The following is a 25,420-nucleotide window of genomic DNA, read 5'->3' as shown; positions in this document are numbered from 1 at the left end:
TGAGATATAAAAGGTTGTTTTGAATGCTATTAGCATTGAGATAAAGGGCCTTTCTGTTTCCATTCCTTGAAGACTGACAAATGAAAATCCCCTCTTGGCTAAACAGCTTTGTAACAGGTCGGCCTAGCGACACAGTTAAACTATTTTCTTTCAATATATATCTTAAAGATTTGGTAGGTGTGTCACCTGTAGGCTCTCACCTGCTTTACCTGTGTAGGTGTGTCCTTAGCATCTACAAACCTGAAAACTAAGGACTGTTTAGAGCACTCTCAACAACAAGTCTTGCAGGTATGTATGTATTTGTACCTGATTTCTGTGCAATGCTTCCGTTATCTATGAACCTAAATAGATATTTAGATAAGTATCTGAATGGAATTCAGAAATGTATAGATTGAAAGAAATAGTGCATGGTTTGTTTCCTGCTATTGGCATTTCCAGAAATATGCATTTTTCTGCTAACAATTTATCTATGAAGGTTGTGTACACAAATGTAATATCCATGTAATTAGCTTTCCCTTTTAATGCGACCATGTAGTATCTATTTGAAATAACTGATCAATATATACTATATGACTATAGTTTCCATTGATGTAAGTGAAAGGATATGAAAATGATTTGGTATTTTTCATATTTCTACCTTTATTTAACCCTTTCTTCTGGCATGGCAGACGGTCTGATTAATCTAGAATGATATGAGAAAGACCGTAAAATGCACACAACTGTATAAAGAAACCTAATGAACCAGTTCTGTTTCTTAAAATAGATCAAACTACAATTAGACATTATTAACTAGAGCCTCCATGATTCAGTGAAAGCTCAGTTAGCACACAGCACCAGATTTAATTCCCTAAATATTAGCAATACCCTTGGCATTATTCCCATCTCTCAATGGGTTGAATTTGCAAGTGTCACATTCAGCAGTATGCAATAATGTGCCTGCTAACACCGAGTTTAATAATGCCACAATTGGACATGCTTTAAGAGTACACATAGGTTCCAGCTCCCAAGATCAGCTCAGAGACAGCCGAGTTATAGTTTGTATACAGCAATGGAGACATTGAGAACATTAGTGCTCTATACAGCATATTGTTGTAAGTACAATTTGCTCACCAATAAAAGATAACATGTGTATAACATATCATAGTGCCTCGTATACTCGGATTATTATTTATTCTATATATTCCAATAGCTGAGTAAAGACCACATTTCTTTAACAAAGTTTGACCGTATCAAATTCCTTTTAATCCACACTCAAATTAATCAATTCACTGAATACGGTACATCCTGGGCAGATCGATTTGTTTGGGTGATTCTTAGAAGGAATTTGATTCGGACAAACTGGGGCTCAATCATGGTTACCCAAGTTTAGCTAAATGGCTTCAAAATGTGCAGAGTTGCAGATTATACAAATATGCATTACCAATTCTAGTGCTGCGGTAAACGTGGCTGATGGATGTGTGATTGGATTGTGGACTGTGGGGCCTTTGGCAGAGATGAAAGGGTTAAAAACGGAATATGTGGAGTTTGTCTAAAACTAGTTATTGTTTACGAATTATGTGTGGGAGTTCTAGTATCTGTATAAACCGATTTTTAAGACGTGCAAAAGTGTGACTAGGATTGTGGTATCAGATTTAAGTTACTTGTAAACTTTTTTATTTTTTTACAATGATTGGTTACATGCAAGAGTTGTTACATGCAAATATATGTTCTGCTTAATAATACGTGTTAGATTACATAAACAAGAAACTGCATACATTCAGAGTAAGAAGTACCCTTATGCAGAGCCTATGTATGTTCTACTATAAACCACTCAAAAGGGCCTTGACTGTGTGCAGAGAAAAGACAATTACCGACTGACAGATGTGCGCTATGAAGGTGCATTTAAAGGGTCATTCTAAGCAACATAACATCTTTGCGTCATTATGGTTATGGTGCAAAGAGGGCAGTGATCCCAGTCTCCCTTCCTGCATATAGGGCCAGCAATTAGCATAAATCACTGCAGCAAAAAAAGCTTACAACATGAAGCTGTGACACCAAGTGACAAAAAAACATTGGACAGACATCCCTTGTTCTCAGTGAAGAGCTGAGCTGCAGCCACACATATGAACATTTTGCTTATTCAAACTAATAGCTGCGGTGTTTCAGCTTACTATATAATTCCAATCATTCTATGTGATGAGTGTAAATACAAGAAGGACTGTAAACCCGTGCCAAAAAGAGATTAAACCAAACACCAAAGACAAAAATGAGAGGCTCCTGTTCAGTGTAGACTATTCCTGGTCAGACAATTTATTATCTATATAAAATGCTGTAAAAATGTGTCCCTTTAAATGGGCTTCCTCTACATTGCCAGGGGTACAGCATTACTTTGTGGCAACCTCTTCAATCTGGCAACTGTGTTACAGTGAAACTATAGTGCCAGGAAAATAAAGCCAGCGGTGGAGACCTATTGCACATGTGTGGCAATGGCCGCGTTTGCATTAGGATTTTCCCTATAGGAATGCATTGTATAATGCTTTCCTACCGGGCTTGGCGTGACTTTGGATGTCCTCATGCATAGCGTCAGGATGTCTAGCTTCAGTTAGGCGACCAAATGTCGCCTGATGACCTGAAAGTCCCTATTGTGGCTGTCTGATAAACAGACACTAGAGGTGGAGTTAACTCTCAAAAGGTAATTATTTTTGTTTATTAAAACCTGCAATAATTACCTTTGCAGGGTAAAGGGACGTGGGACACTGCACCAAGTTAACTTCAATCAGCTAAAGTGGTCTGGGTGCCTATAGTGTCCCTTTCATTTAATCCTTTTGCCAATCATTTGACTAGCACATCTATATATGGAATTATTTGTAGATTGGAACAGGAAAGACATGTTATTTAGAATATAGTCTGTTTAAAAGAACACTATAGTGCCAGGAAAACAAACTTGTTTGTCATTAGGTCCCCCACACCCTCAGGGCTCTCCTCCCGCTGGGCTGAATGGGTTAAAACCCAATCAGCCACTTACCTTTCTCCAGCGCCGGGCTCCCTCGGCGCTGGGGAACTCTCCACCCCCTGCCGACGTCAGATCCGAATGCGCATGCGCGGCAAGAGCCTCGCACGCATTCAAACTTCCCATAGGAAAGCATTACTCAATGCTTCCTATGGACGTCCAGCGTCTTCTCACTGTGATTTTCACAGTGAGAATTGCGGAAGTGCCTCTAGCAGCTGTCAGTGAGACAGCCACTAGAGGATGGATTAACCCTCAGTGAAACATAGCAGTTTCTCTGAAACATGTTTTTAGCTGCAGGGTTAAAACTAGATGCACCTGGCACCCAGACCACTTAATTGAGCTGAAGTGGTCTGGGTGCCTATAGTGGTCCTTTAAGCTTGAGTTTTTGTTCAGATTAAGGTGATTAGATATCCTGGTTATAGAGAAAGGCTGGCTGAGAGCAATAGGAAATGTACTTCACAACCATCACTAGACTATACATGGAAGTCAGCGCTGTTGATATAGGGCTTCCTGACTTGTCAGGATTTCCCAGATATCAATCCCTTTGTTAAAACTGAAAATAGTGCTGCCCTGGCAGAATGTGGCATTTAATCAAGCATGGACAATGGACAGAACTGTTCATGCACTGTCTAACATAAGGAAATAATATTGTATATATATGGTACCGTTTCTGTGGCCCTGTGAAATGTTCATTCAAGATTAAATTAATCATGTTCATATATTAGATTCCCTCCTTTGACATGTGTAGGATTCCAGATCCCCATGCCTTAGTAGGATGGTCATGAATTCTAAAATTTGCTGGCCACTGACTGAAAGTGCTACCCATCACTATGTGGAATTAAGGTGCTCTCAAAGTAAAGCCCATTTATTAAAGGAACACTCCGGACCCCTAATGTACTTTAACTTGCTGTGGTGTCTTATGTGTGAAGGTGTAGATGGTGTCTTAGTTTTTATTTTTTTCATTTTACAAAAAGTAAAAAGCTGCATTGGAAAGTCTGTGATTGGAAAGCACTGCACTGGAGAAGAAAGGGTGTATGCAACAGATGTGCAGCTCCTGCGGGCTGTTTGCAGATATACTCCCAATAAAAAAATGCATAACATTAAATGCAAGCTTGTTTTCATTGTGGGTATATCTACTAAAAATTGATGTTTATTTTATTTGGGCAGTGGACTGTCCCTTTATAATTATAGCATAATTATAATTTAATAATGTTGATTTTTACACTTGAATTTACATACCACCAAGCAGTATTTTAACACTTGCCCAAAAGAATCATATATAATTTTTTTAAAAATTGAAGGCAACTCATTAATGCAGCACTTCCTATGAATTTTCAAAAATCTGTATATTGCAGACTGGTGCAAGGTGAGATTGGTCGGATTGGCTGAATAATTCTTCCCAAGATTTACATTTGTTGTGGCCGTCCACTTCTCGTTAATGGAAAAGTTCAGCTTGGCCAAATGTCGCTTATGAAAAACTTTTAGGGGACAAACAAAAAGGATGCTGCAAAAATGATCCAATCCTTGTGTTGCAAAATATATACATTAAACGAATAATAATAAAATATAAGGCACTTTTCTGCCACATTGTTCACTGTTCATGTTAGAAAAAGTAACCAATAGAGGTAAAAAAGAAGAATAAAAATAGAAACATAGAATGTGACGGCAGATAAGTTTTATCCTGCAATCCATGAACCAGTTTAGTAGCCCTTCTCTGAACTCTCTCTAAGGTATCAATATCCTTCTGGAGATACGGCCTCCAGTACTGTGTACAATACTCCAAGTGAGGTCTCACCAGTGTTCTGTACAATGGCATGAGCACTTCCCTCTTTCTACTGCTAATACCTCTCCCTATACAACCAAGCATTCTGCTAGCATTTCCTGCTGCTCTAATAAATTGTCTGCCTACCTTTAAGTCATCAGAAATAATCACCGCTAAATCCCTTTCCTCAGATGTTGAGGTTACGACTCTATCAAATATTCTGTACTCTGCCCTTGGGTTTTTACGTCCAAGATGCATTATCTTGCACTTATCCACATTAAATGTCAGTTGCCACAACTCTGACCATTTTTCTAGTTTATCTAAATCATTTGCCATTTGACTTATCCCTCCTGAAACATCAACCCGTACCAAAATATAGTATATATAGATCCATTTTATTGCTTAGTTAATTTATCTATTATTGCTTCCCCCCTCCCCTCTATTGGTCACTTGATATCTTGATATATGAATAAAATCAACATTTAGTGGCTGTCGCCTTGCCATCAAACATCCCCCCCCTAGTATATTGTATCTTGAAGAATTCCCATCCCCCTAAATTTTATGTACTTCACTTGACCATGTCCAGCTTCATTGAATAATCTCAACACCAAATAGACTGTAACGGATCCACTGGCACCCCGACTGGGTACCTCCGTTGAAAGATGCTCCTAGCGCTTCCAGAGGACTCCAAGCACTCCACCAGACACCATAAGCACCGCAGGCTGCAGCTATCTCCCTTCAGAACGAAGCAGGAACAAGCTCTTACAAGAGCTCAGTGATTATAGCAAGGGAATATGCCTAGCATAGCAATCCTTTGTAGCAGGTTCCCCCAATAAGACACAGGACTCAAGTTGAGGGTAAAACAGGAACTCTGGACTGGCTCATCCAGCCCGGCTTTTATTCACAAACAGGTACATACAGGACACTCCCAGGGGGAGGATGAAATTGACCAATCACATGGATGTACCTCCCACACCTTTCCTCCCCTTAGATTAACACTTAATCCAATTATACAGTACACATTTTTCCCCAATTCCTGGATGTACCCCAAATACATATGATACACCCCTAAAACAGGTATCCCCTGATAGCCCTGATCTGGGTGAGCAACATACTCAAAAATCACCCAGATCAGACCAGGGGTTCGGGAGTTATGAGCAGGCAAAGTTTTGACCGACCGCATGGGTAAAGTATCCGAAAACAGTTCCATGCATTTTGGCCCTGCGGTCGGTCACAAACAAGGGAATGAAAACAGGCGAATTGCCTGTGTTATAGAGCCTGGAGAGGGTTTGAATGAATTCCCTTGTTTGAGGGGTTCTTTCTACCGAACGGCGGGCCATTCGGTAGTTTCTATACGAAATCCTGGAAGTCTGGAGGTCTCAGCGGTGTTTGCCTAGTCGAGTGTCCGATTTTAGTTCCAGACGCTCGACGGCAAAACACCGCTGTTCGGTAGTTTAAGATGGCCGCCGCCACGTGTTCGGCTCCCGAATGGCGGCCACCCAGAGGACACAGACCACACTGCACTGATTGCCAATTACCTGTTTGCAACATTGTTGCAAACGGTAATTGGAGGCACACTCATTCCTGGGTGGTCTGGTTGTTCGGTAGTTTCACTCAATATACTGAATGGAGTGATTCTACCGAACAATCAGATGAATGCTGCATACAAATCACCCAGGATAAACTTAACACATCTATAAATACATATATAATATTACAGGCAGTACACTCGAATATGCTTCACAGTCTTAAAGGGACAGTAGTCCCAAAAGTCCCAATATGTCCATAGATGCTGTTAAAAGGGCCAGTAGCAGCAATATACAGTACAATATGCCCCAAATAACCCAGGGGCCATAGTCAGTAGGTAGGAGGCTAGCAAACAGGCTTCTCCAGGGCCCAGTGGCGAGGTTTGTTTCGCCACATTTCTCCCCTTTTCCAAACAGACTAACAGGGTACCTGACCTCTTGCCGGTCAGTGCCCTTGTTAGTCCAGCAGCCCACCCACAAAACAGAAACAGCAGTACAGCCCACCCACAATAAATGGTTACTACACTTGAGTAATGGAAAAACTTGTCCAGGTCCAGGTGCCTCACCCCGGCTGTGTGGGGGACTGGTAGGCTGTTTTGGTGGGTTGCTGAGTGGGCAGAGACCAGCGGTACTCTGCCCTGGTGCCAGCACTACTACAGGAGTAGTCTGGTTGGAGCCTGGTTGCTGGAGACCGACTGTCTCCCCTTTTGCTGCGCAGCTCTGCTGCTGGAGACCGACTGTCTCCCCTTTAGTTACACAGCTCTGCCGCTGGAGACTGACTGTCTCCCCTTTGGCTAAACAGCCCTGTTGTGGGGGGGCAGGACCGACCGTCCCTACCCCCTGTGCTGGAAGTGCAGAGACCACGGTCCCATCTGCACAGGTGTGGGGCTTACAGTCTCCCCCTGGTACATTAAGCTGCCGCTGGGGAGAGGTGGTAACCAGCTCCTCTCCCATTAGAACACTCTGCCCATTGATGATCCGCCGCTGGGGAGAGGAGGTAACAATCTCCTCTCCCATGCCTACTTTCAGTCTTTGTGGAGGGAGACCGACTGTCTCTCCACCCAATTCAGTGTCCTGCTGCTGGGGAATAGAGACTGGGCTCTCTATTCCCAAAAAATCACGCTGCTGCTGGGGGGTAGGACCAACTACCTCTGCCCCCTGTAACTCAGCCTTCCGCTGGGGAGGGAGGACGCTGCTCTCCTCTCCCTGCACTTCACACTGCCTTCCCGGCATATCACTCTGCTGCTGGGGGGTAGGACCAACTACCTCTGCCCCCTGTAACTCAGCCTGCCGCTGGGGAATGGAGACTGGGCTCCCAATTCCCTGCAATTCACACTGCCGCTGGGGAATGGAGACTGGGCTCCCAATTCCCAACAAATCACACTGCCGCTGGGGAGGGAGGACGGCCCCTTCAGCTCCCTGTAACTTGGGCGCAGAGACCACGGTCCCATCTGCGCTGGTGTGGGGCTTACGGTCTCCCCTTGGTGGGTTAGGCTGCCGCTGGAGAGAGGGTGTAACAAGCTCCTCTCTCTGAACTGTAACCTGCCGCTGGGGAGCAAGGATGGCCCCTTCAGCTCCCTGTAACTTGGGCACAGAGACCACGGTCCCATCTGCGCTGGTGTGGGGCTTACTGTCTCCCCTTGGTATGCTAAGCTGCCGCTGGGGAGAGGGGATAACAGGCTCCTCTCCCTGAACCGTAGACTGCCGCTGGGGAGCAAGGACGGCCCCTTCAGCTCCTTGTAGCTTGGCCGCAGAGACCACGGTCCCATCTGCGCTGGTGAGGGGCTTACTATCTCCCCTTGGTGTGCTAAGCTGCCGCTGGGGAGGAAGGACGACACCTTCAGCTGCTTTTTTGTCTGCTAGACCCTGCAGATACGCTGCCGCTATTTTCCTTGTGCTCTGTATGTATTTCTCCTCCGGGGGTTCTGGTCCAAAGAAAGCCAGCAGCATTTTCATCATAGCGTCAAACTCCTGTTGACTGTAACTGGGCGCCATGCTTGCCCTGCCGACGTTGCTTCTTTTGTAGATAGGGGCGCTGTACGGGTACTAGCGTTGCCCTCCCTTTGTAATCCAAACGAACTGTGTCTCCGAGCTGCTTTACCTCGCACTAGGACGCCATCCCACCGCTGCCACCAATGTAACGGATCCACTGGCACCCCGACTGGGTACCTCCGTTGAAAGATGCTCCTAGCGCTTCCAGAGGACTCCAAGCACTCCACCAGACACCATAAGCACCGCAGGCTGCAGCTATCTCCCTTCAGAACGAAGCAGGAACAAGCTCTTACAAGAGCTCAGTGATTATAGCAAGGGAATATGCCTAGCATAGCAATCCCTTGTAGCAGGTTCCCCCAATAAGACACAGGACTCAAGTTGAGGGTAAAACAGGAACTCTGGACTGGCTCATCCAGCCCGGCTTTTATTCACAAACAGGTACATACAGGACACTCCCAGGGGGAGGATGAAATTGACCAATCACATGGATGTACCTCCCACACCTTTCCTCCCCTTAGATTAACACTTAATCCAATTATACAGTACACATTTTTCCCCAATTCCTGGATGTACCCCAAATACATATGATACACCCCTAAAACAGGTATCCCCTGATAGCCCTGATCTGGGTGAGCAACATACTCAAAAATCACCCAGATCGGACCAGGGGTTCGGGAGTTATGAGCAGGCAAAGTTTTGACCGACCGCATGGGTAAAGTATCCGAAAACAGTTCCATGCATTTTGGCCCTGCGGTCGGTCACAAACAAGGGAATGAAAACAGGCGAATTGCCTGTGTTATAGAGCCTGGAGAGGGTTTGAATGAATTCCCTTGTTTGAGGGGTTCTTTCTACCGAACGGCGGGCCATTCGGTAGTTTCTATACGAAATCCTGGAAGTCTGGAGGTCTCAGCGGTGTTTGCCTAGTCGAGTGTCCGATTTTAGTTCCAGACGCTCGACGGCAAAACACCGCTGTTCGGTAGTTTAAGATGGCCGCCGCCACGTGTTCGGCTCCCGAATGGCGGCCACCCAGAGGACACAGACCACACTGCACTGATTGCCAATTACCTGTTTGCAACATTGTTGCAAACGGTAATTGGAGGCACACTCATTCCTGGGTGGTCTGGTTGTTCGGTAGTTTCACTCAATATACTGAATGGAGTGATTCTACCGAACAATCAGATGAATGCTGCATACAAATCACCCAGGATAAACTTAACACATCTATAAATACATATATAATATTACAGGCAGTACACTCGAATATGCTTCACAGTCTTAAAGGGACAGTAGTCCCAAAAGTCCCAATATGTCCATAGATGCTGTTAAAAGGGCCAGTAGCAGCAATATACAGTACAATATGCCCCAAATAACCCAGGGGCCATAGTCAGTAGGTAGGAGGCTAGCAAACAGGCTTCTCCAGGGCCCAGTGGCGAGGTTGGTTTCGCCACATAGACTAATCCCATTGTCTGTTGGGTTTAGCTGCACAACAGCTTCTAGTCCTGACAATAGCATTTTTAACATCTATAGTTATAGGTTCTCTGAACAATCGGGGGGTGGGAGGGAACGGGTGAGGGGCCTCGAGGGGACATCAACATTAGTGATGCCCATAATTAGTGTTCCCATCTAGAGAACGCCAGGACAATGCAGGGAGCACGGCTCTTAGTGATTACATGCGCCAGCGCATATAATTCTGTGCTGCTAGGAGATAGTTACCTGGTGTCTCCAGATGCGGGACTCCAGGGTACTACAGCTGGATTGTTCCACTGAATGCAGGACTGTTGGGAGGTGTGTGATTTCAGCATTGTGGCTATATGCTGAGACCCCCTCATATTACAGTCCACGGGGTGTGTGCTACAAGTCTGAACTAGGGTCACAATTCCTTCCCTGTTATTGCAGATGTTGTTAAAAAGTTACATCTATACATTGTGCCCTGCAGGGTGCATTTTAATTACATATCTCCAGCTAAAGGGACGTTCGGTCACATAACATGTCTGTTCCATTAATATGGCACCCGCTCGCTGTCTGTGCTAAGTTACAAGACATATGCTGGATCATGTTTACATTGTTTTGTCAATAATTTACGCTAGAATAATACAGTGTGTATAAAGCTATTAGTCACATAGAATAAATTAGACTACACAGCAAGTCCAAATGTGCAATGAATACCTTATGCTAAAATGTGTATAATAACTGCTTATTGCTTTTAAGAAACTGTGATAAGTGAGCTTCTACTATCCTTCCTTAACGATAATCCTTTCAGTGCCATTGAGGGAAAGGATCCATTTCACTCTACATTTGCTTTTTGACTCAGATCTACAGATAAGGAAAATTATATTTTATTTATAATCCTGAAACATATTCCTAGGACACCAGGACAAGGATTAATGATAATTCAAGACTCTACATGCACAGCCTCAGTTAGTTGACTTTTCGTTGTACTACAAACCTCAGAAAGCACTGTTGTTTGATGGCACGTACAACTATGCTACAGGGCCCTGCAGGTTAGGAGAGAGGGACAGAAATGGAGCTGTACACAGGTACAGGAACAAGCAAAGTATTTTAGAAAACACTATAGGCACTCAGACCATTTCATCATTAAAGTGTTCTGCGTGCAATGTCCCAGTCCCTTAAGCCCTGTAATGTAAAATACCAGACAGCCACTAGAAGCACTTCCTGCAGTTTCCATTAAATGATGCTCGATGTCCACGGATTCAATGCTTTCCTATTGTGGCTCACCGTGCATGCCCATTAAGTTATCCCCATTGTCGACGTTGGAGTTGATGGAGACAGCGCTGAGGGACCTGAGGAAAGTATGTAAAGGCTTTTTACACAGACAATAACTTTAAGGCAGAATACCTAACACTACAGTATTCCTTTAAGATGCAGAATGCTAACAAAACATTTATTTTACAACAAATTTATACAAAATTGGACATGGAAAAACAGGCAGGTCTCATTTATATATTTGATTTTTAGATTAAGTCTGTTACAACAAGCACTGTCAATAGATTGCAAGCTCTGCAGACCAACACAACATGCTTTAAACTTGTGGGATGAAAATACAGCTTTAAAAAAAATAAACAAAATAAAGAAATGTTTTTGTGCCTTTGCTCTGGAATGACTCGTGGATTGAGGGTTACTAAAAGTCAGTAAAGGGACATATTTCATTGACAGGGACCAAACCTGTTCAGTCAGTTTTCTGTGCAGAAGATGTAAGGCAGAGTTGATTTCACAGGTAGCAGTAAGATAATTGTTTTGCTCTGAAGGAGCACTGCTAAGGTTTCCCAAGGTAAGATATTCTCTACCGAGAGCTATAGTAGGCAAATGTCTGGAGGTTTATTGCCTAAACTGTGCGTCGGTAACCAACTTGCAAAAGGTAGGCCAAAACCGCACTTGTGGAGGAAGTGAAAACTTTCTTAGTGGTCCATGAATTGAAACTCACAGTTTATTAAATAACACATCCATAGGATGGGTTCCCAGATTCTGATTGCATTTTGACAGCTATGGGAAAAGTATAATTCAAGTTGTGTGTTAAATACAGCCCTGTAGTATGTATTATTTTTTTTAACGAGTGTCATGAAATGTTCTGCTGACTTGATGAGCCAAACCCTCCTTGCTTTCCAGTGTAAAGTGTATTTTTTGCAGTAAATGTTACTATAGCATATTGTGCCTTATGAATGCGTAAAGTGGTAAGGACGCAGTATATACTTTGTGAGAAAACTTTTAGCAATATGTATTAACCCAATGGAACTTTGTGACTAGAAAAGTATAACAGAAAATACAACGTTAAAAATGTGTAAATAAAATGAGGTAATATGTAATACATGTAAAATTGCAAATAAAGAAAAAAGTTCTATTCATTAAACAAAACACCCTTAAACACTTATGCAGCAAAAGATAAAAAAATACCAAAAAACCCCCAAAAGATGCACAGAAGACGAATAGTGTAGATCAGTAAAATAAACTAATTGAAATGTTACTATATGAATAAAACACAAGAAAGAAGTGGATGAGTGCCACTCTACACTATCAGGAATAGGGAGAATTAATTTGTAAAAACGAGTTGGGTCACACAACAGCTTCCTTGACCGGAGATGAAACACAGATGGTCACCAGAATACTTCTTATTGAACTTTATTCCAAATATAATTCAAATTCAAATTAAGGGAGAAGCAGAAAGAAAATGGCATGAACAAAATAGCAAGAAAGTCCAAGCACAGCCGCAGCTGTTCAGATGTGCTTAAAAGCTAAAATGTCCTTTAACCCTTCATTTAGACTGGACCCAGCTTCTTAGGTATGCTGCGCATTTTGCCCCTCCTTTCAGAAGAGCAAAGATTTAAAAAAGAATTAACTTTTTAAGTATCAAGTTTTTATACCCATTTTAAACATTTTTTAATAATGCTGATTTTCAATATATTTTTACTTCTAGTCATTTTAGGAACAATACTAATATTTCCCCTACCCTGTATTATATAGAAGTTATCTTGATAGCTACTAAAGCAGAAAGTGCAGGTAGTGTCAAGAGTAAAATACTATAGACACAAAGGTATGAAATAATAGGAACAATACAAATGTATAAAAACCTAAAAGAATAAAAATAGCAAATGGTAAGGCACAGTCTCAAAGGTAGCAGTAGATCTTCTAATCATAGTGTGTCATCTTATTTATTTATTTATAAAATATTTTACCAGGAAAGATACATTGAGATTTCTCTAGTTTTCAAGTATGTCCTGGCTTCATTAGAATACTATATAAATGTTGTACAGTGTAAATGTGAAAGTTACAATGTTTTTACTTCAAATGATTTTACTTAGTAGCTTTTTATTTGTATTCAATTGTTACTGCCTGCATATTCCATTGATCGCAGCTGATATAAAAAGGAACATTCAGAAGATCTCAGTATGTGATTATACTAAATTGTGATTATAGCACAATTGGAAAATTGGCTTTCTCCATAATACTCCAGGTTGGAGTAACCCTGTAAAGTAATAATACATATGGTAGAACATCAAAATAAACTATATACTTTTCAGTTAGTGTTGCTAGAATTTCAGTGGTTTCCTAGGCCCAAATCACTTCCACAAAATGATGGGTAGCACAGGAAAAGAGCTGCCCCACAACATGCAGAAATCCAATAGGGGCAATTCAGGAAGCAAATGAAGGCAGTCCCTTTAGGGTATTAACTTGACTAATTGGCTAATGATACCATATAAATTCAACATGCTCTAGGGTAGAACTTTTCATGCATTGCTCAACATGTGCTATGCACTAGACTTGTGCAAAGATGCTTTTAAACGGGCACAAATAAATCTGCACCCGAACAAAACCATTCTGTATAGTATTTGCCTGCGGAGTCGGGCATATCTATTGATTTGTGTGTATATTGAAAGGTATTTGATTCATTCACACCAGCTGAAACACATTTGTGCACCAGTCTAGTAGCCATGAGTCCATAAATATAAGTAGAAAAGTAATGAAAGAGGGGAGCACTTACTCAAGCAAGGGACTTTAGTTCCCCTCCAAGCCCAGTAATGATTGTAGAAACTAAAAATTGTTCAGTATAAACCTGTGTGTACAATTTAATTCAGAATTATTATGCAGTTTAATGGTGTATTTATATATGTATTTGGTTGCACGTTATGATTCTACATACATCATATGACTTTGGTATCACATGATTGAACACGTTATAAAGTATCATGTCATGTAACTAGCGTGGTGAATCTACCACTATTTCCTGTTATTTTCTAGGCTAGGTTTAAAGAGACAATACACTGCCCAAATGGGGAAAAAATCATCATCCATATTTAGTAGATATACCCCCAATTAATACATGCACAATTTATTTTCATGCAGGTATCCATTGGGGATATATCTTAGAGTTTGCAAAAACTTAGCAAGCCCTCCCGCTTTTCCGAGAAGAGACTTCTTGCTTAGCAGCCTCAGAATTGGTGCACTTGTGCATGCGCACACTGTCTGATTTGAGTTCTGTGTGGGAGGATGCAAACACACACTCACACAGAGCTTGCCTGCCACTTCGATTAGCTCAGGGGGATAAAAGAAGACGGAAGCAAACCTCCCTGGCTGTTTGATTGACAACCAGAAGGTGTTCCATAATTTATTTATAAAAGTGTTAATTCATCATAGAAATTAACACTTTATAAACTAGGGCTAAAATAGGATACTCTTCGCTCATAAAGCATTTTAGTGGGCTAAAGTACGTTTAGGGGTGTGGAGAGGTCCTTTAAAGGGTTGAACCATTTCCTGTTTGCAGTGGGGACTTGAAGGTTGGTAAATAACTATTTATTATTTTATTCCAAGAAAACTGGGAAGGCGTGACCCTAGAAGAACTGCAAATAAACAACCTTTACCACAAAACTATATCATATGGGATGATGACAAGAAAGTAATACTTATCTAAAAAACTGCTTCCCGTAGATAACTTCCCAGGTATGTGCCTCCCCTGATAGAGGCACATACCTGGAATCTGTTCACTGTAAGGCAAATCAGGATTCCAGAAGATAGGCGTTGTTTTTAGCAGCTTTATTGGTACAAACAAGACCAAATATATAAAAATAGATGTAGGTAGGCATATAAGCCTGATAAAATAGGGTATAATTCTGTGTTCCCGTCTTTATGACAGCAGCAGGTTGCGCAGTATGCAAATAATGGTTTCTTCTGAGACTAATTAATTTGCAAACCTGGACCCAGATGACAGAAACAAGAAGAGTCAGCAATACGTGACATGACTTACTTTTAATAGGGGTACACGTGAATTCAAAGTAAAAATAGAATTTTAGGGAAAAATATACAAACTGAAAGACAGCTGACTTTGACATTTTTTCCAGTTCAACTATTTAGGCCTGAATTTAAAATTCTCTTTTAATTCCTGTTATTAATAATGTTGTAAAAGGAAATCCAAACAGCAGAACTTAAGCTAAGATAGAGGAAACCTTAAATCTGTGCAAATAAACGTAAGGAAACTACTCTCAAGGTGTAATGCTGCCACTTCCTATGTATATATTAAAGCCTTGCACAGAAGCACTCACATTTACCAGAGCCTCATCTAGAAGGCTCTGATTGGACTTGCATGTAGTTTGGTTGTATAGTATTACCAAAGAATTCTGCTCCACGTGTGTTTCTCACAGCCCTCCTAAACACTTCCTGGAAAGAGTCATCTAATGTTTATACTTTGTATTGCAAATTTCTGATCCCTGCACTGTTAATAGTTTGCTAGACCTTGCAGACCCTGTGTGATTAAAGTTCAATTTAGAGAGTAAGAGATGTCAACTTTCAAAGTAAGTTACATATGATTTAAAGTGAAAAGGTGTTTTTCCATGCAGGTTGTGTGTCACAGCAAGGATAAGTGTGAGTAGGGCTGCATGAACAGAAACAAAAGTGAAAAACTCCTGAAAAGCATAGAATTGAGCAGTTAGATTGCAATGGCATGATTTATACACCAAAACGGCTTCATTAAGTTAAAGTTGCTTTGGTGACAATAGTGTCCCTTTAATACTAACTGTCTGCTTCCTAGTTATTATTGCACTACAACTGCCATAATAACCTTCCACTGCTTGTACAGTGTGGGCAATAAATAAGATTATCCACTTGGCACTATTTTATCTACTTTTTAATGGTGTGTACTTTAATTACAGTTACTGTGTTGATTAATTTGTATGCTAGCCAGTATTGAATATGTCATTAGCCCTAAATGGTATGGCAACCTCAGCAGGTTTGGATGCCATATCTAAACAAATTACTTTATTTGGTCATTACGTCATTTGGTACTTTAGTGTTTCACTAATTGAGTTTATTTACTAAACAGTGATTTGCAATTGCAGCAAAATATTTGTGAAAAAAGCGAACTTGAAAAAAATGAAGAAAGAGGCAACTTGATTTTAAGTATATAAATTTCACAATGAAAGTATTGTTTTTGTTACAGAATGTACTAGGCACTGTCCTGAATAATTGAATTAGCAACTGTACAAACTCTATTATCTCCAGGTAAAGAAAAAACATACAATTTTGGAACACTCCAAAAGTACCCCCAAAACACATGAAAACCCCATAAAAGTTACATCCCCTGATAGCCCCGATCTGGGTGACCAACATTTCCAAAAATCACCCAGATCAGTTCAGGGGTTTGGGATTTCTATGAAAGTCAAGCTTGGTAGTTTAAAAACAAACATCCGAACATAGTCAATATTCATACCGTGGAGCTTGTTCCCCTCATTAAGTCCAGCGGTGTTCGTGAGTTTCTGTGTGCGATTTGAGTTCCATGAACTCGACGACCAAACACCGCTGCCTGCGTTCGAGGGAACAAGATGGCTGCCACCTCATGGTCGTTCATAAGAACTGCGGCCATCGAGACGAACTATTAGAACACTGCGGTTAGAAACGTTAAGAGGTGATGATAGGGCTTACCATCTCCTGGGTGGTCCATGGTTCGTGCGCCTGTTTGGTTCCCGAACAGCTGAGGAAAATGGCACGAGCACTGTCTTTTAATAGGCTTTTTGCAGGGCCCATAGTATTTGGGCAGGAGGCTAGGCAGCAGGCCCCTCCAGGAACACGTAGCAGAGGCATTTCTGCCACAACCCTTATCTGTAAAGGAACCCTATAGGATCAGGAACACAAACCTGTATTCCTGACCCTATAGTGTTAAAAACATCATCTGGTCTCCTTGGCCGACCCCTTGCCACCCTAAATATAAAACTAACAAACTACAAAAACCTAAAAAACATGCAAGTGTATATCTCACTTATACAGATATTGGAATCCTGGTTTAAAATCACAAAATATTTTTATCTCAGAGTTCACCCCAGGCTTAAAGGAACAGGACAGGGTTTACCCTTTATCCCAGACAGATGCAGCATAGGGCAATAGACAGCAAGTGACTCCCACTGTAGGAACAGTGTATATATAGGTGAGGGGATTTTTGGGAGTCCCCACAGGTGATAGAAAACATGAATGAAGACATGGATAGGGGAATCATAAAATGTTCAGTACGCTGATCACCATTGTTTAAGTAAGGGGTAATTGTGCACAAAATAAAAGGGAGGTCCTATTGCTATCACTAATCTGGGAATCTTGACAAACTGACAGTTACAAATTTTAAGTCCAAATAGTCGAGCTGGAAATATAGCATTTTTTTTGCCAATCCTCTGCAATTTATAGTTAACTGAATGAAATCCAATATTGCGAAGCCTGAAATGCCCAAATTTGCCAGTCAATCTCAAGATCAGAGAGAAAGGACACACATGGTACTGGCCCTTTAATATTTTTTATTTTAGGGTTTTCTGAATGACTTTTATTCTGTTCCCTTTAAATATTCCCATGCAAGTAGTCATTGATTGGCCTTCCTCTCTTACCTAGCACAGTGCTGTATGTGGATAATGGCACTACATAAAGGGCAACACTTGGGTATAAGAAATTGACAAATAATATCAGGAGAGGCTATTATTTGCAAATTAAGATATACACACTTGGCTACTTCAAGCAGGTGTCAAAAGGTACACAGATAAGGTAGATAAATCACCTGCCCCAGGTGGCATGTACACAAGATTAAACAAGTAATAGCCAAACCATTAAGTTTAAACTTCAAACAAATTAGTTCCTTGACTTTACAGATGCTGCTTTGACACACAGAACTCATGGTACCATGGAACACAAAGGCAATAAGTACCAGCAGCAGTGGGCATTTCAGTGATGCCTGATAGAACATATAAACAGCTTCTTTACTCATTATGAAACATAGGTGAACATAGCAGCACTGGGAAAATGACCCAACCAGGTTTTTACATTTTTTCATTTTGGGTTTCAATAAATCGGTTTGTGAATAAACCCTACGGATTATTCAGTAAACAATGAATTGTGGTTACCGGAAAAGGGAATTGTAGTTGTTATGACAAAATAACATTTTTTTTTAAGCATTCTTCAACTCCACTATTCGTCACTGCCTATTTTGGCTTAAAGAGACACTGTAAACACTTAAAGGGACACTCCAGGCACCCAGACCACATCTGCCCATTGGAGTGGTCTGGGTGCCAACTCCCACTACCCTTAACCCTGCACTGTAAATATTGCAGTTTTCTTAAACTGCAATATTTACATTGCAGGGTTAACTCCTCCGCTAGTGGCTGTCTACTGTGTGTTTTCAATGCTTTCCTATGGAGAGGTCTAATGTGCATTGCTGCGCATGTGCATTAGGTCTCCACCGCCGGCTGCCGCGCATGCACAATCGGTCTCCCCCGCCGGATGACGTCGGCGCTGGTCTCAGGTAAGTCACTGAAGGGGTTCTAACCCCTTCATCAACATGGGATGGGGGGGTGGGAGGGTACCTGCAGTGCCAGGAAAACTATTTGTTTTCCTGGCACTGGAGAGTCCCTTTAACCCCTTAAGGACCAAACTTTTGGAATAAAAGGGAATCATGACATGTCACACACGTCATGTGTCCTTAAGGGGTTAAAGCACTTTACCTTGCAACATTTGCAATTCCCTTATTAATATCAAACAATTCCTACTTTAAAGAAAAACCCAATAGCATTAGTTTGTAAAGAAGAATACGGTTCAGACCTCTTGGAAATGATGAAACAATTTGCATGAAGTTGTGCACTCTCAGTCTGTAATCATTGCAACATTTCAACCCTCTAAGCAGAGCTTGCTGGGTCGGCAACTGACACAATGAACTGCATAATTGTTTGATTTTAGGTGGGGAAAATAAACACAAGAGCAATGGGTTAGGGTCAGATACGTACTATACAGTGCCACCACTATTCTGGCCAAAGCTGATGTAAACTGCCCTTTAATTAGATGTACCAAAGGACAAGAAGTATTTCAGTGCAATTCATAAACGTTTACTGCAAAACAATCTCGTCAGCCATACTCCAGTGACATCAAGCCTTGCCCTTGGTAATCTGTAATTGAACCACCCCAGCCCTCTAATATACAGTCCGATCAAAGCAATGGGGAGTGAATCTGGCTGGACTGATATCCACCAACCCCTTTCCAAGCAGGCCATAATAAAAGCTGCTTTTTGTGTATTGGTATTTTTCTATTTCACATTTACATATTTTCAGCCATTAACCCTATCTATATATTGATCTGGCAATGCTGAAACTTGATGGACTTGTTCTCTAACTCTAACCTCCATGGCTCTGTAGCCAGTTAAAGGCAGACTTGTTTAATCAGGAAAAGATTGAAGGGCAATTTGGAATTCTCTATTGTCGTAATTTAATTATTGCCCTATAGCTTCGCTCACATCAACCTGACAAACAAGTTTCTACTTTGTTATTCGATCCAGAGCAGGTAAAAACTAGCGTCAGGATTAATCCTTTGGCAGTTACAGAATTGCGCAATCCAGGCACCTCTTGTATTCAGAGGGTCCAATTGCTTACTAGTAGCTGTTTTATGTTGGGGCAGGGTCCTCAGGAGCTGCATTTCTGCTAATTTGATTATTCACTAAAAAGTTGGCTTTTATGGGAGATGCTGAGTGCTAAATTTGGGTTTAAGAAGCTGTACGGTCACATGCATATGGATATGTAACTTCTGAGTTGGGCATGTATCTGTGAGCTCAGGGATTTAACAGAGAAATTTCACATGCACGCATTTGTGTGCTCACCATTTTCTCCAGAAGTGCAGTAATGCGCAAGGGCAACAATGCAAGAGTTAACTCATTTACAACGTCCGGTAAAGCTTTGAATACAGTTTTTATTTTATTTTTTTTAAATAAAATAAACTCTAAAACAGATTCAAATGATTTTACTGCAAACTGCTATAGCTAACATGTAGCTGTTAGGTTGTGATAAAATGGGAGAAGTGGCCCTTCCACTTTAAGTCCAACGCAGCCATTATGCCTTTATATTTTGAAACATTTTTCTGTTTTAAAGAGGAACTATCACTTGCCAAGATTTTCAATATTATAGTTACTTATGCCTTACATATATGTCATATATTTGTATTTATCAGTTGTGAAAAATAAATTTAAATGCAGAAAACCACCCCGCGTCTGGAGGGGTCTGAATCACATCCCTTTCAGCCATCATCTTTACTCCTGAGAAGACCACTATTTGAAACATTTGCAGCACCACCATTCAGCTGATTCGGGGCGCCGAACATTTCAAATAAGGTCTGGACCATTTCATGGCTTATTAGTGATTTTTAAAGGACAATTCTACAATATATGTGGAAAGTTTTTTTGTTTTTTTTTTCTATATTTTTTAATATTGACGGAATAAAATGTATTTTTAACTATCATACTTCACTGTGTTCAATAAGGAGTTAATGATATACTGATACCCTTTAATTTTTTCCTATATTTTACATATCTGTGGATCCATGTGATGGAGTAAACAACTTAATATATTTCTTTGGGAGCCATTACTGGACTTTTATTCACTTTTGTTTTTTTCATTTTTTCTTCATTACTGGACAATTTATGTTTTTTGTCTGTATTTTTTTGGATATATGCTATTGGCTATATACAATTATTTAGAAGAGAAGGGCTTAATAGTTATTTTATGTATTATTGTATAGGTTGTTAGGTTGCCTATTTTCATACCCTATTCTCATCTATCTTTATTTTCAATCAGTACTTTTACTGCTTTGGAATAACAGCTTGACGGTAAACTGGAGATCTTTGTTTTTTGGGTGCAAAACATTGCTTTTGATTATATATTTTCATAAAAGAAGGCTTTCTATGAGAAACATCATATGCTTTGTGTAAGAAAACAAATAACAGGATTTGTTGGAATCTCATGATTTTAGGTTCCTAATTGGAGGCATTTATATTGTGTCACCAGTATGATAATAACGAAGATCACTTGACAAAAAAAAGTATTACAGGAAAATGTGCTTAGATTTAGGGCCATGTGGTGTAACTAAATCCCCATGTTTGCTGAGCTAGGTGATGTAAAACTGTATTATTCTTTTTTGTGTCTGCAATGTTCCTTAATCTGAATTTGCAGGAAGTGCCTCTAGTGGCTGTCAGTCATTGACAACCACTAGAGGCAGTCTTAACCCTGCAATAGAATTATTGCAGTCCATCAGAAACTGCAATAATTAAGATTGCAGTGTTAAGGGGACAGGGATACTGCACCCAGACCACTTCAATGAAATTAAGTGGTCTGGGTGCCTATAGAGTCCCTTTAAAGGGACACTATTGTCATCAAAACAACTTTAGCTTTGGTGTATTGATCATGCCCCCTACTCAATTCTCTGCCATTTAGGAGTTAAATCATTTTGTTTGCACAGCCCTAGTCACATTGTATTCTTGTGTCCTCTTTTACCACATATAAAAATATCAATAAAATAAAATTTATGAGCTCTGATATAGACATCCGGCTATGGTAAAGACACCTGATGTGTCAGCTGATTCTTTAATTGGGATGACAAGGTGACTATAAAAGCTGCCCAGTAAGATCCACTGTTAGAATACAAACACACTGACTATTTTGAATCAGGGGCTCAGTATATGACCTGACTGTAAGGCTTACTCTTTAAATCTTTATGGCCTGATTATACCACTTCTTTAATTAAACATTTACAAAAAGGTGTGTCTCTAACGCACTAAGCAGTTCACACTTGCAGCCAAATGTTTTTCAACATGTTAGACTATTAGAGTACAAATCACTGATACAATTACTTAAAATGAGATACATTTAAAAGAAGAAACATCATACAGGCCAACAAAATATTTTGACTATACATTGATAAGCATCCCTGGGGTCACCTGCTGTATTCATGCAATTTGTAGTTATCCAAAAGGATTCTATATCATTGTTTTAACACAAATCCTTCAGGGAGTGTTGTAATCTTGAGATCCTTGGGGTCAGTACACGCAAAAAGGCCTTTTGATGAGTAAACTCACAGATCTATGTGTGAATGGTCCTAGTCATACAGCACAAGAGACAGATGGAGGCTGCTGCGCTAGGTGTATATCGCTGCAGCCACCATTATTATGATGTGCACAACGTGGCAGTGCATTCAGAGAAAGTTAAACTAAGCTAAGAGACACAAAGTCTGTGTCCCACAAAACCATTGCCACTAAAGAAAATCGGCATGTGAAGCCACTATGAGTAATTTTTGATGACCATGTAATCGTTTATAGTCTGGCAACTTCAATCCAATACTGCAGCCACTGGAAAATAGCCCAGTGAGGCAGTCCAAGGCTTAAAAACCGAGATCGAACGCTAACAGCACATGCATGGGCCCTTGCTAACAGACTTAATTTTGCTCACAACCCCTGCATACACTTAGTGCTTTTATATGTGTGTGGGTGAAACCCGCAAGCTCGAGATTTCATTTGCCTGTAAATAAGTTAGCAGTTATTTACTTTTCTCGGCCTCCTGCTAGGTTTATACACATTGATGGGGTGAGGGTTGGGGCTTGTCTACTCTATGCCTACAGCGAATACATACAATCCATTCTTTCAACAACGGAAGACCTACTTATGAGCTATTTAGAAGTGGAACTTCAATCTTGTTGACATACTTTATGTATACATGTACATTTTATGTCCTTTTTCTTTTTAAACATTAAATGTTCAGTGATGGTAACAGGTGATGCAGTTCGTTGCTCACATATCTTGGAAGAAGGGTAAAGCTTAGGTGTGAACGTTCTGCCTTTTTAATGTCAATGCTCTGGGCCATGTTCATAATTCTAATGAGAATTAAATGCTCTTCCTAGAATAAATGCTGCCCAAGGTGATATTTTAAAGGCAAGTCCCAGCAATAGCAGATATGCATGTCTTCACTGTAACAGCCTTTCTTTTTGGAACTTGTAATATACAAAGCATTATTCACTAGACACCAAAATTACAGTAAATGTAAGCAAAAATAGCCAACTTGGAATAATTCTCCAACTCTACTACAGTTACAGCTTTGCTGTTGACTTTAATTTTGCAATTCAGATTTTAATAAAATACAATGCAGAGTAAACTGCAACATGATTGTTATACAGAACCTACAAGTTAGAGATAGATGCTACAATTATTATGTATTAGACATAGGCATCTTAGATAGACGTGGCTTTAAATGGCTATCAAAGGTGGCATGACCACATTCAACCAGGGGTAGCTGCAATATCTGACACACGTGTTTGCAATAAACCATATATGTGAAGAGCAATTTTGGGACAAAGTCCAAAATGTCGAGCAATCAACAAGCACATTCCACTGGTTTCTCCAGTTTTGGGACTTTGTCTGTTTCTTTATGTATAAACTGCAATGCTTTCAAATTAATTTTGTTGATTACAACAAAATGATGCAGGTAACATGTGTATGGTTAGATAAATTATGTGGTTTTGCTTGAGCAATTTTTTCATATGAAGGAATTTTTTAACATTTTTATTATCACAAAGCAATAACTGTCGCTAAATGGGTGAGAAATTACTTTTTTTTTTTTTTAGGTGTAGCCGGGGGGTTACACAGAGTTCCCCAAGTGGGAAGAAAATCTGTTTCAGTGCAACGGCAACTGCTCTCAAACCCCAAAGATCCTGGGTTATGACAAGGTTCTGGTGGTACAATGACAAATTATAATTATATCCTATCCTACAAAACAGTGTTTCTATGACTGAAGGTTACATACCGTAGTGGTAGCTGCACTTGATAACTACTGGTCCATGCGAAGATCTTGTGTATATGTTTGTATGGTTTATATAATGTCAGCCATTTCCACAGCAATGATCAATAAATCAATATTTCCATGAATTGACTTTTAAATTCGGTCTCTTGTTTTTGCTTGTCTCCAGCTTCGACAAGTTAGAAGACTCAATGGTGCACAACCATCAAGGTATTTCTATCCATGAACCTGACCCGGATAAAGATCCCTGGACTAGGGACCAGCCGGGCTCTCCTGAGACTACACCAACAAGGGTACAGATAGCTACAGACTCTGATTTCTATCCATCGGTCAGCCTGGCTGCATTGCTCAGTCTAATCTTCATCCTTGTCGTCTGTCTAATGTCTTCAGGAAGTGGCATAAATGGCAGAGCTATCTCATTGGGACGCATCGGAGAAAAGATGGTCCGTTTACATCCTTTGCTTTCTTGTCAGACCCTGGCTACTAGAAGGTCATTGGACAACAGTTTAAAGCCAAACCGTGATGGGGTAACTACTATAATAGCTGTCACAAACAGTAATGCAGTTCAGACACTAATCTGTTTTACCAGTAATCTGATTTCTCTTCTATCAAGTCAGGCTAACAACGTCACCAAAAGACTTCAGGACTACAGCTCACCAGTGTTATCAGGGATTATAAATAACAGCCCTTCCAGGGTCTTCCATGTGGCAGTGGTAACTATAAGGACAGGGCAAGCCCCCTTTGGAATTATCCTAGGTCCAGAAGACTACCTGTTTGGAGGAACACACCTATGGAAAATGACACTTAATGTTCCAAAGGGAGAAAATGAAAGGGGCCTACAGAACAACATTTCTGACCTTGCCGTTGATGTTCTGAAGTTCCTCTACAAAACAAAGCACATTCCAGAGGTTTTTGAAAAGAGTGGATACACAGAAAAATGTCTCCCGGTTTTACATATCACAGGAGATCCATATCTGGAGAGTGGATTTGTGTGTTAAAAACCTACTTTCTTAGAATACCTGAACAGTTATAGTTATAGGATTAACTAACAAACTAAGACAATATGCCTGTCAAAATAAATGTCTGCTTATGCTTTATAAAATCTTTCAACAGGAATTTTAAAGAGCACGTTTTTTTCTCATGTATACTCCTTACGGTAATCTGATACTTTGTCATTATTGTTCAGGAAAGGGCAAAATATTGAAATGTTCTAAATGTGGAGTTGATGCAAATGTGTGGTAGTTTAATCCCAGCAGAAAATGGTGTGAAATGCTTTAGAATGACAGAATATACAGAATAATGTGAATCTTACTTTTCAGTACTTTTTTTTCATTTGTTATCAATAAACATACTTTTGTATAAGTGTGTGTTTTTTCTAGGGGATGAATTGCCTGTTAACTGTTTTTGCGTATCTTTTCTGTGTTGCTGGAGGATTCATGCTGGGCTGTGTATTCTTTGGGGTCTTCTATGATTGTACATGTACACAACATTCTTTACACTCACTATCACTCAATAATTGTAGATCATGCTAGCGCAGTGTACCTATAATCTTAATTTTATTAAGGACAGGAGGCGA

At 40.4% G+C, this 25,420-nt stretch overlaps 1 protein-coding gene across 2 annotated transcripts; it reads left to right on the top strand.

The window, feature by feature from the left end:
* The first annotated feature begins 240 nt into the window (after positions 1–240).
* On the top strand, positions 241–24,970 carry LOC134572616 (uncharacterized). 2 transcript variants are annotated; one of them, XM_063431687.1, is made up of 2 exons: positions 241–288; positions 24,014–24,970. In XM_063431687.1, exon 2 carries the CDS (start codon positions 24,036–24,038, stop codon positions 24,840–24,842), a length of 807 nt encoding a protein of 268 aa, XP_063287757.1. In that variant the 5' UTR covers positions 241–288; positions 24,014–24,035; the 3' UTR covers positions 24,843–24,970. The 2 variants fall into 2 exon arrangements, with proteins under 2 accessions (XP_063287757.1, XP_063287756.1); XM_063431686.1 differs by lacking the exon at positions 241–288 and adding an exon at positions 11,477–11,645.
* Positions 24,971–25,420: the final 450 nt, after the last annotated feature.

Source organism: Pelobates fuscus, chromosome 9 (genome assembly GCF_036172605.1).
Source record: "Pelobates fuscus isolate aPelFus1 chromosome 9, aPelFus1.pri, whole genome shotgun sequence".
NCBI lineage: Eukaryota > Metazoa > Chordata > Amphibia > Anura > Pelobatidae > Pelobates > Pelobates fuscus.
This window is presented reverse-complemented; position numbering and strand designations above follow the sequence as displayed.